General features: G+C 45.8%; 1 protein-coding gene across 1 annotated transcript in view; it reads right to left on the bottom strand.

Moving 5' to 3' along the window:
* The window catches only part of tm9sf3 (transmembrane 9 superfamily member 3), a 118,881-nt gene that overhangs the window by 69,845 nt on the left and 34,271 nt on the right, over window positions 1-14,765 (bottom strand). Inside the window, exon 3 of the mRNA XM_085970143.1 lies at window positions 9,438-9,560. Within this exon, the coding sequence (XP_085826269.1) occupies window positions 9,438-9,560 (123 nt within the window). The remainder of the gene's footprint in view (window positions 1-9,437; window positions 9,561-14,765) is intronic.

Raw genomic sequence — 14,765 nt, forward strand, 5'->3', positions numbered from 1 at the left:
GCAACAGGGAAGCCTGGATTTGTTGCTATGTACGGAGCTCTCGTACCTTTTAACTATACCTCTGTAATCCGGACTTTTTGATAAACTGGCACCACGCCGGTGCCGGATAAAAAATATAGTTTCCTGTATTTCCAGTTAACAGGCTAAACAGTGAATTATTAGAATCATAGAATGGTTACAACACAGAAGGGGGCCATTCAGCCCGTGCCGGCTCTTTGCAGGCCCACTCCCCCGCCCTTTCCGGTAGCCCTGCAAATTGTTTTCCTTCAGGTACTTATCCAACTCCGGTTTGAAAGCCACGATTGAGTCTGCCTCCACCACCCTTTCAGGCAGTGCATTCCAGATCCTAACCATTCACTGCGTAAAAAAGTTTTTCCTCATGTCACCTTAAATCTGTGTCCTCTGGTTCTCGACCCTTCTGCCAATGGGAACAGTTTCTCTCTATCTACTCTGTCCAGACCCCTCAAAATTTTGAGCACCTCTATCAAATCTCCTCAACCTTCTCTGCTCTAAGGAGAACAACCCCAGCTTCTCCAGTTTATCCACGTAACTGAAGTCGCTCATCCCTGGAACCATTCTTGTAAATCTTTTCTGCACCCTCTCTAAGGCCTTCACATCCTTCCTTCGCTTACTTCAGCGGTGACTGGTGATAGAATCGGGTACTGCAGTGCTCACAGTAGGTAAGCATGTGATTCTAATCAGGAGAATTTCAACCCTTTAAAGTAAAATACACACCCCACAACAGCTCCTAATTTGACAGTATTCTTACTCAGAGAGGCCACAGAGTTGTCAGGTGGGAAAAATCTCACATTGATGCATTAGGGACATTCTTCTGCTGCAGCACATTTTTGGAGGAGATTAGAGAGAGCTTAACTCTATCTAACCATGATATGACTGGCCTCTGAATGCTCAACTGGTACTTGAATTAGCCCATTAACATTCTCCATTAATGTTCCTCACCACGGCGACACACTGACAACCTGAAAACAAGTTAGCAGTTGAACTCTAACTAGGTGATCACTTGTGGCATTGCTCAGTGGGTCAGCGGTTACAGTTGCCTCTGAAAGGATTTGGAAAGAAGCACACAGAAATTGAGTGTTTTTTGAAGTGTTCCTGGGAAATTTGAGCACTTTTTAAAAATTAGTTCCTGGGATGTGAGCGTCACCGGCAAGGCCAGCATTTATTGCCCATCCCTAATTACCCTCGAGAAGGTGGTGGTGAGCCGCCGCCTTAAATAAGCGGCTTGCTAGGCCATTTCAGAGGGTAGTTAAGAGTCAACCACATTGCTGTGGGTCTGGAGTCACCTATAGGCCGGACCGGGCAGCAGATTTCCTTCCCTGAAGGACATTCGTGAACCAGGTGGTTTAACAATCCGGTAGTTTCATGGTCACCAATACTGATACTGGTTTTTTAATTCCAGATTTATTTAATTGAATTTAAATAATTCAGGGATTTGAACTCGCGCCTCTAGATCATTAGTCCAGGCCTCTGGATTACTAGTCTAGTAACATAACCACCATGCTACTGTACCCCACACTTCACACCGTTTTTCCACACGATCTCAATCACAGACAGGGCCATCTCCGACTACTTTCTTTTATCGCTCACCACCCAGATCCCCTGACCCCCTTCCAACCTCACTTCCTTCTGTTGGGGAAAAAAAACTCATACCCAAATCACTACAATTTGCCAAGCCTTTGACCCTCCAGTCACCACAATAGCTCTGAAGCTGCTCGGCACTCCCTCAACCTCCACCTTTGATGCCCTTCTCCCCCAGCAAGATCTTTACTCTCTTCCATCCTGGTAAATCCCCCTGGTATGGCCCCCACCATCACTCCAAGTCCAAGGAGAACAGACTTGGACATATCCAGTACACATCTAGTTTAGCCATCCATCTCCACATCTGGCTGGACCACATCAAGCACAATTGGGTCTCACTCCCCTCTGCCAAAACCACCCATCATGCCGGGATCATATTGGAAAGCAAAGATAAGCCCTGGCTTATTTTCTCCACGACCAACTATCTCCTTAAACTCCCCTCCCCTGCCCCTCATTCCTCACCTTCAATAAGGTGTAAGGAGGTCATGGGCTTCTTTGCTACTAGAGACCAACCATTCAGCGAACTGCCACTTCACCATCCGCCCATTTAATTGAGCAAATTATCACGCATTTAAAGATGAAATAGTTAGAAATAGCCAGCATGGAATTCAACAGGAACGATTGTGCTTGACAAACCTCGAAGAATTATTTGAGGAGGTAATAGACATGGTAGATGGGAGGAAATGCAGTGGGTGTAGTGTACATGGACTTTAGGAAAGCCTTTGACAAGGTACCACATGGGCGATTATTAGAGAAAGTTGAGGGATATGGAATTAGAAAGGATAGCAAACTGAATTAAAAATTGGTGAGAAAGGAGAAAAGCATAGGCGTTAGGGGCAGGTTTTCAGAGTGGTTAGAAGCGGGAAGTAGTGTCCCTCAATGTTCAGCTCTTGGGCCACTTCTGTTCACTGGGTACATCAATGATTTGGATATAGGCCCAGGAGTGGTGTCAAAACTTTCAGATGATACCAAAATAGGAGCTTTAGTTAATTTTTTTAGAAGATCAAAGAGAGCTACAATATAAGATAGGGGAATGAGCTAAAGTGTGGGAGATGGGATTCAATGCCATTAAGTGAGAGGTGATGCATTTTGGTAAAAAAAACAACAGTAATTATACTCTGAACGGAAGTAGGCTCGGTGCTGTACAACAGCAGATACATTCTTTGGGTACAAGTTCACAGGACGTTAAAGGCACCAGCTCAGGTTGATAAGGTTGTTAAAAAAAAAGCTAATAGAATTCTAGGTTTAATCACAAGAGATATAGAATATAAAAGCCAAGAGCTAATGGTGAGCCTATAACCTTAAGCCCTCACTCAGTTAGAGTAGTGTGTGCAGTATTGGAGATGCACCTCCTGCTCCTTTGACCCCATTCCCACTAAACTGCTGACCACTCAACTTCCTTCCTGTCCCCATGCCAGCTGACATTGTAAATGGTTCCTGCTCAGGTACTGTCCCCGCCCTTTCAAAACCACTGTCATCACACCCTCCTTAAAATGCCCACACTTGATCCCTCTGTCCTTGCAAACTACCACCCCATCTCCAAAGTCCATGAATGTGTTGTCACCTCCCAAATCGGTGCCCATCTTTCCCACAACTATAAGTTTGAATCTTGCCAATGCTCCTCTCACAGCACTATAACAGCCTGAACAAAAGTCACAAATGACATCCTGTGTGACTGTGGTACATTATCCCTCTTCAACCTCTCTGCAGCCTTTGACACTATTGACCACACCATCCTCCTCCAATGCCTTTCCTCCATTGTCCAGCTCAATGATGGCCCTTGCTTGGTACCACTCTTACCTATCAGAGCATCACCAGCAATGGCTCATCTTCCTGCTCCCAGCACGGTTACCTTGGCCTGCCCTCTTCCTCATCTACATGCTGTCGCTTGGCGACATCATCCGAAGACGTGGAGTATGTTCCATATGGTCACTGACAACAGCCACCTCAACCTCTCCACCACCACCTCTGTTGTCAGACTGCTTCTCTGATATCCAGTCGTGGATGAGCCACAATTTCCTCCATGTTAAACACTGGGAAGACCGAAGCCATGATCTTCAGCCCCACCACAAACCTGTGACACCTATTCCATCCTCCACCCTGGCCACGGTCTTAGGCTCAACCAGGCTGTTCACAACCTCGGTGTCCAATTCAACCCAGAGCTGAGCTTCCGACTCCATATACACTTCAATAGATTGGGAGAAGGGGAAGTGCAACGAGACCTGGGTGTCCTTGTGCACCAGTCGCTGACGGTAAGCACGCAGGTGCAGCAGGCGGTTAAGAAGGCAAATGGTATGTTGGCCTTCGTAGCGAGAGGGTTTGAGTACAGGAACAAGGATGTTTTGCTGCAGTTGTACAGGGCCTTGGTGAGGCCACACCTAGAGTATTGTGTGCAGTTTTGGTCGCCTTATCTGAGGAAGGATGTTCTTGCCATGGAAGGAGTTCAGCGAAGATTCACTAGGCTGATACCTGGGATGGCAGGAATGACGTATGAGGAGAGATTGGGTCGATTGGGCTTGTACTCGCTGGAGTTTAGAAGAATGAGAGGGGATCTCATTGAAACTTATAAAATTCTGACAGGACTGGACAGACTAGATGCAGGAAGGATGTTCCCGATGGCGGGGGAGTCCAGAACCAGTGGTCACAGTCTAAGGATAAAGGGTATGCCATTTAAGACAGAAATGAGTAGGAATTTCTTCACCCAGAGAGTGGTGAACCTGTGGAATTCTCTACCACAGAAGGCAGTAGAGGCCAATTCATTAAATATATTCAAGAAGGAGTTGGATATATTTAAGGCTAAAGGGATCAAGGGATATGGGGAGAAAGTAGGGACAGGGTACTGAATTTGGATGATCAGCCATGATCTCATTGAATGGCGGAGCAGGCTCGAGGGGCCGAATGGCCTACTCCTGCTCCTATCTTCTATGTTTCTATGTTTCATCACAAAGACCACATACTTGCACCTCCATAACATCGCCTGCCTCCGCCCCTATGCCGCTGAAACCCTCAACCATGGCTTTGTCACCTCCAGACTCGTCTAATCCAACGCTCTCCTAGTCAGTCTCCCATTTTCCACCCTGTGTAACCTTCAGCTCATCCAGAGCTCTGCTGCCCATATCCTATCCCACACTAACTCTCACTCACCTATCACCCGTCCTTGTTGAACTACTTTGGCTCCCAGTTCACCAATGCCTCCAGCTTAAAATTCTCATCAGTTTGTTTAAATCCCTTCATAGCCTTGCCCCTTCCCCTCTCTGTAATCTCCTACAACCCCACATCCCCAACTCTCCTTTCCTCTGAAATGAAACTGCATCACCAGAAGAATCAGCACAAAGCTAAGCATCCTAGCGCAATGCTTAAACATAATTCATTTCAGAAGAAATAGCTGTAGCTAAGCCAAACAAATCGCTGGTCTTTGCTGAGTTAGCTGTTTTCAGTCGGGTCAGCAGTTGAGCTGCAACAAATAGAAACATAGAAAAATTAGGAGCAGGCGTAGGCCACTCGACCCCTCGAGCCTGCCCCGCCATTCAATATACAACATACGAATTAGGAGCAGGCGTCGGCCACTGGGCCCCTCGAGCCTGCCCCGCCATTCAATATACAACATACGAATTAGGAGCAGGCGTAGGCCACTCGGCCCCTCGAGCCTGCTCCGCCATTCAATATACAACATACGAATTAGGAGCAGGCGTAGGCCACTCGACCCCTCGAGCCTGCCCCGCCATTCAATATACAACATACGAATTAGGAGCAGGCGTAGGCCACTCGGCCCCTCGAGCCTGCCCCGCCATTCAATATACAACATACGAATTAGGAGCAGGCGTAGGCCACTCGGCCCCTCGAGCCTGCCCCGCCATTCAATATACAACATACGAATTAGGAGCAGGGGTCGGCCACTCGGCCCCTCGAGCCTGCCCCGCCATTCAATATACAACATACGAATTAGGAGCAGGGGTAGGCCACTCGGCCCCTCGAGCCTGCCCCGCCATTCAATATACAACATACGAATTAGGAGCAGGCGTAGGCCTCTCGACCCCTCGAGCCTGCCCCGCCATTCAATATACAACATACGAATTAGGAGCAGGGGTAGGCCACTCGGCCCCTCGAGCCTGCTCCGCCATTCAATAAGATCATGGCTGATCCGATTACTCCACATTCCCGCCTATCCCCGATAACCTTTCACCCCCTTGCTTACCAAGAATCTATCAATACAATACAATACAAATCGCTTTATTGGCATGATAAGGTACATCTTATGTTGCCAAAGCATCAAAATACATTTATGGTTGAACACATAAACGCGGTTCCATTCATACAGTGTATAAACAGGTATATCCCTGAGTTTATAAATATATTTTCGCCTTGTTTATATATACTCTTGTCTTAGTTTACTGGTTGTCCCTCTGTTCATGGCAAGCTGTAACATAGTGTGCCGCCAGTGTTACACAGCTTCTCTCCTCCCCCAGTAGGAATGGGAGTTTTTGGTTGTCAGTCAGATTTCTGAATTCAGGGCATATTTGTGAGAATTTTTGATAGAAATTCTCTCTGATGCCCTGATATTTTCCACAGGCTGTGAGGAAGTGCATCTCTGTCTCAACTACTCCCTGACTGCAGTGAGAGCATATCCTGTCTTCTCTTGGCAGCCTGGTCTGCCTGTGTCTGCCTTTTTCGATCGCTAGGCTATGTTCGCTAAGTCTGTACCTTGTCAAGGTTCTTCTCAGTTTGTTATCCTTTACCATGGTCAGGTAATCAGCTATGTTGTATTGTCTGTTTAGGGCCAAGTAGCAATTGAGTTTGCTTTGGGTTTTTGTTGTTTCTGCCCAATATGACAGATATTTTTCCTTTTGCTTAGCGACGATTGTGTTGGGTCGAATTCTTTGTGTTACCCTGTCTATCTACCTCGGCCTTAAAAATATTCAAAGACTCTGCTTCCACTGCCCTCTGAGGAAGAGAGTTCGAAAGACTCACGACCCTCTGAGAAAAAAATCTCTCATCTGTCTTAAATGGGCGACCCCTTATTTTTAAACAGTGACCCCTAGTTCTAGATTCTCCCACAAGAGGAAACATCCTCGCCACATCCACCCTGTCCAGACCCCTCAGGGTCTTATATGTTTCAATCAAGTCACCTCTTACTCTTCTAAACTCCAGCAGATACAAGCCTAGCCTGTCCAACCTTTCCTCATAAGACAAGCCGCCCATTCCAGGTATTAGTCTAGTAAACCTTCTCTGAACTGATTCCAACGCATTTACATCCTTCCTTAAATAAGGAGACCAATACTGTACACAGTACTCCAGATGTGGTCTCCCCAATGCCCTGTATAACTGAAGCATAACCTCATTACTTTTGTATTCAATTCCCCTCGCAATAAACGATAACATTCTATTAACTTTCCTAATTACTTGCTGTACCTGCACAGTAACCTTGTGTGATTCATGCACTAGGGCACCCAGATCCCTCGGCATCTCAGAGCTCTGCAATCTCTCACCATTTAGATCATATGCTTTTTTATTCTCCCTGCCAAAATGGACAACTTCACGTTTTCCCACATTATACTCCATTTGCCAGATCTTTGCCCACTCACTTAACCTATCTATATCCCTTTGTAGCCTCCTTATGTCCTCTTCACAATTTACTTTCCTACCTATCTTTGTGTCATCAGCAAATTTAGCAAACATACCTTTGGTATGGCTGATCCTCTATCAATACCATATTCCCGCTCTCTCCCCATACCCCTTTTATGCCTTGTGTTTAGAAATCTATCTATCTCCTTCTTAAATATATTCAGTGAATTGGCTCCACAGCCTTCTGTGGTAGAGAATTCCACAGGTTCACCACCCTCCGAGTGCAGAAATTTCTCCTCATCTCAGACCTAAATGTCCTACCCCGTATCCCGAGACTGTGACCCCTCGTTCTAGAACCCCCAGCCAGGGGACAGATTGGATGCTCCCTGCATCCAATCTGTCTAGCCCTGTCAGAATTTTATACGTTTCAATGAGATCCCCTATCATTCTTCTAAACTCTAGTGAATACAGGCCTAGTCGACCCAATCTCTCCTCATACGACAGTCCTGCCATCCCAGGAATCAGTCTGGTGAACCTTCGCTACACTCCCTCTATGGCAAGTATATCCTTTCTTAGGTAAGGAGACCAAAACTGCACACAGTACTCCAGGTGTGGTCTCACCAAGGCCCTGTATAACTGTAGTAAGACGTCCTTGCTCCTGTACTCAAATCCTCTTGCAATGAAGGCCAACATACCATATGCCTTCCTAACTGCTTGCTGCACCTGCATGTTTGCTTTCAGTGACTGGTGTACAAGGACACCCAGGTCCCTTTGTACATTAACATTTCCCAATCTATCATCATTTAAATAATACTCTGCCTTTCTGTTTTTCCTACCGAAGTGGATAACTTCACATTTATCCACGTTATACTGCATCTGCCATGTATTTGCCCACTCACTCAACTTGTCTAAATCGCCTTGAAGCCTCTTTGCATCATCCTCACAACTCACAATCCCACCTAGTTTTGTGTCGACAGCAAACTTGGAAATATTACATTTGGTTCCCTCATCCAAATCATTGATAATCTGAGCGCCCCTGGGCAAAGGGAAGGGGTATAAACCCACCAGCGCTTCTGTTCCTGATCTACTGCTCAGTGATCCCTGTTTGAAAGTCGGTTACGGGTGGGAACGGGCTCAGATGTGAGACCCAGACTCACTGTCCAGGCTCAAACCTGAAGAATGGACATTTGCAACAAGTTATCAGAGGGCAGCTGGCACCTGGTGAATCAGACCCCAACACGAGTCTGACACCAAGTTAGGAGGCACAGTAAATAGTGTAGATGGGCGCAGAAAGTTGCAAAGGGACATTGATCGATTCAGTGAGTGGGCAAAAGTGTGGCAGATGGAGTTCGATGGGGGAAGTGTGAGGGCATCCACTTTGGACCTAAAAAGAATTTTCAGAGTATTTTCTAAATAGTGAGAAGCTGGGAACTGTGGAGGAGCAGAGATTCGGGGGTCTAAGTAAAGAAATCACTAAAAGCCAGTGGACAGATACAAAAAATAATTTAAAAGGCTAATGGAATGTTGGCCTTTATCTCGGAGGCTGGAATACAAAGGGGTGAAGTTATGTTACCGCTGCACAGAGCTCTGGTCAGACCCCATCTGGACACTGGGTTCCGTTCTGGGCCCCGCACCTCGGGCAGGATATATTGGCCTCGGAGGGGGAACAGCGCAGATTCACCAGAATGATCCCGGGGCCAAAAGGGTTAAATTATGAGGACAGGTTCCACAGACTGGGCTTGTATTCCCTCGAGTTTAGAAGATTAAGGGGTGATCTAATCGAGGTGTTGAAGATGATTGAAGGAGTTGATGGGGTAGAGAGAAAGAAACTATTTCCTCTGGTGGGGGGAGTCCAGAACAAGGGGGCAGAACCTTAAACTTAGAGCCAGGCCGTTCAGGGGTGATGTCAGGAAACACTTCTTCACACAAAGGGTAACGGAAATCTGGAACTCTCCCCCCTCCCCTCCCTCACAAAAAGCTGTTGAGGCTGAGGGTCAACTGACGATTCTAAAACGGAGCTTGTAGATTTTTGTTAGCCAATCGTATTCAGGGTTTGTGGAACAAAGGCAGGGAGATGGGGTTAAGATACGGATCAGCCAGGATCTAACTGACTGTCGGAACAGGCTCGAGTGGCTGAATGGCCTATTCCTGTTCCTATGTTCCAGTACTTTCAGGAGAATGGGAAGGGGATAATTGGAAAAGAAAACATGCAAATGGAATTTAATTTGCATTTTTGTGAACACCCTTCATTAAACTCAACCCGAGCAGTCACTTACCCCAAATTGGCAAATCATCAATGTACATCTGGTACCAGTAGTGGTTCTTGATGGCATAAACAAAGGCATCTCGTTTTGGTTTATCCAGCTCAATTTCACAGTAAGTACTTTGCATGACATCATCTATATAAAAACAATGCATTGAAATATATTAATCACCGTCACAAATACACTAGAATATAAATATCAAACTGGATATCTCTACATTATACATTTCCAGCATTCAACCTTTACCATTCTCACACTCTGGGATCTCAAGTTAATACATTTCACAGTCCTGGACTGTTTCTTCATGGCTCCAAAAGCAAGTTTTATAAATCGTGAATTAGCTGCAGTTGATTAGTATTACTGTCTTTTCACTTGTGAGATCTGGATCCACATCCAGCCTAGACTAAAGTCTCCATTTATTTAATTCGGTGCCTCAAAATAAAACTTCTACATCAGCATAAGAATACAAAAACCTGCAATTATATAGCATCGTGAACGTAGGAAAACATCCCAAGGTGCTTCACAAAAGGGGTGGATTACACATGGACAGGACAAGAATACTAAGGAAGGTGACCATAGAATCCGTCACCATTTGCCTCGCATCATCTCCTAATGTCTCTCAATCTCTCCTGCCTTCCATCCTATCACAGACCTTCCCTTTTGTTCTTTCCTCCCCTCCCCCCTTTCCCTGCCCCTGCACTTGCTTAAAACCTGTTCCATCTCCAGCTTTTTCCAGTTCTGACGAAGGGTCATCAACCTGGAACATTAACTCTGTTTCTCTCTTCACAGATGCTGCCTGACCTGCTGAGCATTTCCAGCATTTTCTTCTTTTATTTCAGATTTCCAGCATCCGTAGTATTTTGCTTTTGCACCGGTGCAATCAGCTGGTTTGGGAGGTTTGAAGCTCCGATCAGCAATGAGCAGAAAGTGGAGGTTACACGCTGCTGGATTCCGCCTCGGCCACCAGAGGGGAATGGAATCATGGGCAAGGTGTAGAATTTCTGGTGACAACTAAACAGGGGAGCTTCGGTCTTACCTGTTGAACTGGACACTGTTGTGGCTCACCTATGGGCCTATGCAATCAGATGGCGGAGTTTTCAGTTGGCACAGCACTCAGGGTGGTGGCTGAGAGCCACAATAAACGTCGTCAGCATACATCAAAGCTTGCACATAATGCTATCAAAAAGCATTGTGTAAATGGTGAATAGGAGGAGGGGCTGAGAATAGAACTTGGAGTTACGCTAGAGGTGACTGTGCATATTTTATTAATTTTTTTTATTCATTCATGGGATGTAGGTGCATTGCCCATCCCTAATTGCTCTCGAGGAGGTGGTGGTGAGCCGCCTTCTTGAACCGCTGCAGTCCGTGTGGTGAAGGTACTCCCACAGTGCTGTTAGGGAGGGAGTTCCAGGATTTTGACCCAGCGACGATGAAGGATCGGCGATAGGAGAATGTGCAGGAGGAGAGGGCATTGAGAGAGATTTGCTGGCTATGTAGGTGCAGGGAGGAATAGAAGCATGAAAGGCTGTGCCAGAGGTGGACGACAGAGGTGAGGTGATGGAGGAGGATGGAGTGGCCAACGGTATTTGAAGGCCATGGAGGTGCTGAGAAGGGATAACGTGTCGCAACCATGCAGGATGTTACTACTGACATTGACATGGATCAGTTTGTAGGGACCTATGCTATTCTCAAATGACTGGGGCTATCTGGACATAATGAGCTCGGGATGATTCTTATTGTTTCAGTTCAAAGTGGTAGGAGAATAGCAGCATTCTACAAAGTGGTCCATTTGGCTTTAATTCACACCCCTCCTCCTCCTATTTGCTGGCTGCTGTGGTAATTTCAATCCAGCAAGAAATGGATTTAAGTTAGAAGGTAACATTAATATAAATCATACAATAATTTCTGTGGAATAATGATCAAAAATCTTGAAATGTAATACAGATCAAGGGTGGGCTTTTTGAGGAGGGAGATGGTGATGATAGGTGGGTGGCTGACCAGAGACGGTCACTGAATATGAAATGTGTGCACACTTTTGAGGCAACAGCATACATCAGCTTTGCATTTCCTTAGAACATTAAAATCAAATGAAGCAGTAACGTCTGCCCCCAAAATAATCTTTTTGGCAGGAAACTGATTTTTGTGATTACCAAGTTGTTTAAGTTCCCCAGTAAATAATGGTACTGCACAATGCATTATTGATCGTTACAGACCAGAAAATTAGAGGATCAATTCATTCCCAGTTTGTTCTGAATTAGCTAATCTCATCGCAAAAAGCAGATGGGGTAGGGGATGCGACACTTGGCCGATTGGGGCGAGGAAGGCTCACCAGCTACAAGTGCACAATTGGAGGAGTGGGGAAAACCCACGTTATTGACAGGGAGGGGTAACTGCGGCATCTGTACATCCCGGGGGCATTTCTGTTTTGGTCAATCAGGTGTATGACACGTGCAGAAAGCCACTACTATTCTTAAGCCTTGTCAAGCTAAGACAGAGAAATCCACATAGGATTTTAGCTTCCGAGTCCAATAGGGAGACACCATAAAGCTTAGGTTTAGGTAGGGAAAAGCCAAGAGACCAAAGATATTGTTGGATTTTAACCAGCTACCACCAGATCACCGGCAAGCTTTCTGCTGCTCGTCTAGCGAGGACTACCCAAACTCTTAGACCACAGGGTTAACGATGTGATCTGGAGCCAAGTGGGAAGAGTAATGAGCCAGGTTAACTGTTCAATGATCACAAGCAGCTTGGAGTATTGCAGACCTACCTGGCTCATGTCATCAGATTATCCAGTCTGTCATCAAGTGTAAACTCATCGAATCTTTCATGGCCAGGCATATAGTCTTGGAGCATAGAAGCCTTGCTATCTTCGCACCCCCACCCCAAGGTAGGATAGTCATGCCTCGGTCATTAAACAACTGACGAGCACAAGTTTTAGACTTCGCTAGGCTGGCAGCAGATACTAGGAATTCGTCAAGAGCAGTATGGTGATCAGCAAACCTCATCATAAAATGCCACCTTTCCAAAGCATGGATAGTGAACAATGGTTCCGCTAGTTTGAGGCAGTGTTTCAACAACAACTGCTTGCCTCTCTGCAACCCAATTACAGTCGGCACCAAAGCCTAGGTACACGACCCCCTGGCCTTCCAGCAGTTGCTGTCCCAAGCCCGAGTTTCCTCACAGAATCTTACAGCACAGAAGGCTATTCGCCAGCTCTCTGAAAGAGATAATCATTTGGTCCATTCCCCATATGCTTTAAAAAAAAATGTTTTCAACTAGTCATCCATTTTCCTTCAAAAGCTATTATGGATTCCGCTTCCACCACGGCTTATGCTAGGGAATTCCATGTCCGAACAACCATCTCCAGCCACTCCCTCAAGCTAAACCAGACCATGTGAAACCATGGCTCTCGTACTGACCCAGAGTTGAGCTTCAAACCCCTCCATCCTGTCTATCGATAAGAGTTTGCGTTTGATAAAATACCACACAATAGACTTGTTAACAAAATTCAAGCCCATGTGATTGAAGAGACAGTGGCTGCGTGGATACGTAATTGGCTAAGGGACAGAAAGCAGAGAGTAGTGGTTAACGGCTGTTTTTCAGATTAGAGGGAAGTGTGCAGTGGTGTCCCCCAGGATCGGTGTTGGGGCCACTGCTCTTTTTGATATATATTGATGACCTGGACTTGGGCATTATTTCAAAGTTTGCAGTTGACACGAAACTCAGAACTGTAGTAAACAGTGAGGAGGATAGCAACAGACTCCAGGAGGACATAAGACAGCCTGGTGAAATGGGCAGACACATGGCAGGTGAAATCTAATACAGAGAAGTGATTTATTTTGGTAGGAAGAATGAGGAGAGGCAATATAAACTAAATGGTACAATGTTAAAGGGGGTGCAGGAACCGAGAGACCGGGGGGGGGGGTGTATGTACACAAGTGTTTGAAGGCGGTAGAACAAGTGGAAGGCTATTACAATACAGGATCCTGGGCTTTATAGAGGCACAGAGTACAAAAGCAAAGAAGTTAGGCTAAACCTTTATAAACACTGGTTAGGCCCCAGCTGGAGTATTGTATCCAATTCTGAGCACCACACTTTAGGAAGGATGTCATTGCCTGAGAAAGGATACAGAAGAGATTTTCTAGAATGGTACAGGAAACTTTCGATTAACCGGCCCCTAAATAACCGGAAATGTTGGTTAACCGGCAAAATTCAGGAGTAGGTTCAGGTAACTTTTATTACCTTTTTTTACTCCATTTGTTGCTGTGCAAAGGTGTAGCTGCAGCTGTTGCTAAGCTACAGAGACGCTTGCAACTTGTGCCCATTGTTCTGAAGCGCAACAGGGTTTGTTGCTTTATACGGAGCTCTCAGCTCCGTATCTTTTACTATAGCGTTCGGTTATCCGGGATTGTTGATGAACCGGCACCACATCGGTCCCGTCCGTGCCGGATAAGAGAAAGCTTCCTGTAGCAGGGGTGAGACTTCAGTTACATGGAGAGACTGGAGAAACTGGGGTTGTTGGTCTTGGAGAAGAGAAGGTAAAAGGGAGATTTGATAGAGGTGTTCAAAATCATGAAGGGTTTTGATAGAATAAATAAGGAGAAACTGTTTCCAGTGGCAGAAGGGTCGGTAACCAGAGGACACAGATTTAAAGGTAATTGACAAAAGAACCAGAGGCAACATCTGGGAAAAAAAAATTATGCAGCGAGTCGTTATGATCTGGGATGCACTGCCTGAAGTGGTGGTGGGAGCAGATTCAATAATAACTTTCAAAAGGGAATTGGATAAATATTTGAAAGTGGAAATGTTCAGGGATATAGGGAAAGAGCGGGGGAGTGAGACTAACTGGATTCCTCTTTTAAAGAGCCGGCACAGCCCAAATGGCCTCCTCCTGTGCAGTATCATTCTATGTTTCTATAAGAGTGCTTACGTACACCCCGGGAACATTTCGTCTGCCTCTGCCCCTCCACATTTTTGTCACCTCTCCATTCGATTATTCCGATGCGTTCCTCAACAATCTCCCATCTTCAACAAAACCAACTTGTCCAAAATGCAAAATACCTGATAGCAGCACTAAGACCCACTTGCCAATCTATACACCCACCCCATCCTTGCTTACCTACCCTGTGCGCCAAAGCATTAGATTTAAAATCCTCCACCTCTCCTTTACTGCCTTGCTCTAGAACTTCCTGGAAATATTTTATTCCCCCCACACCCTTTTTTTTTTTTTTTGCATTCCTCGTTTTGCCGCATTGATGGAAGGGTCTCCAGCCAGCTCGAGTGTACTCTCTGGATCTCTCCCTAAACGGTGTCCAATTATTGCCTTTGCCTGCAAAGAGC

Source organism: Somniosus microcephalus, chromosome 29 (assembly GCF_052327205.1).
Source record: "Somniosus microcephalus isolate GS21.2 chromosome 29, FLI_Smic_1.0, whole genome shotgun sequence".
Classification (NCBI taxonomy): domain Eukaryota; kingdom Metazoa; phylum Chordata; class Chondrichthyes; order Squaliformes; family Somniosidae; genus Somniosus; species Somniosus microcephalus.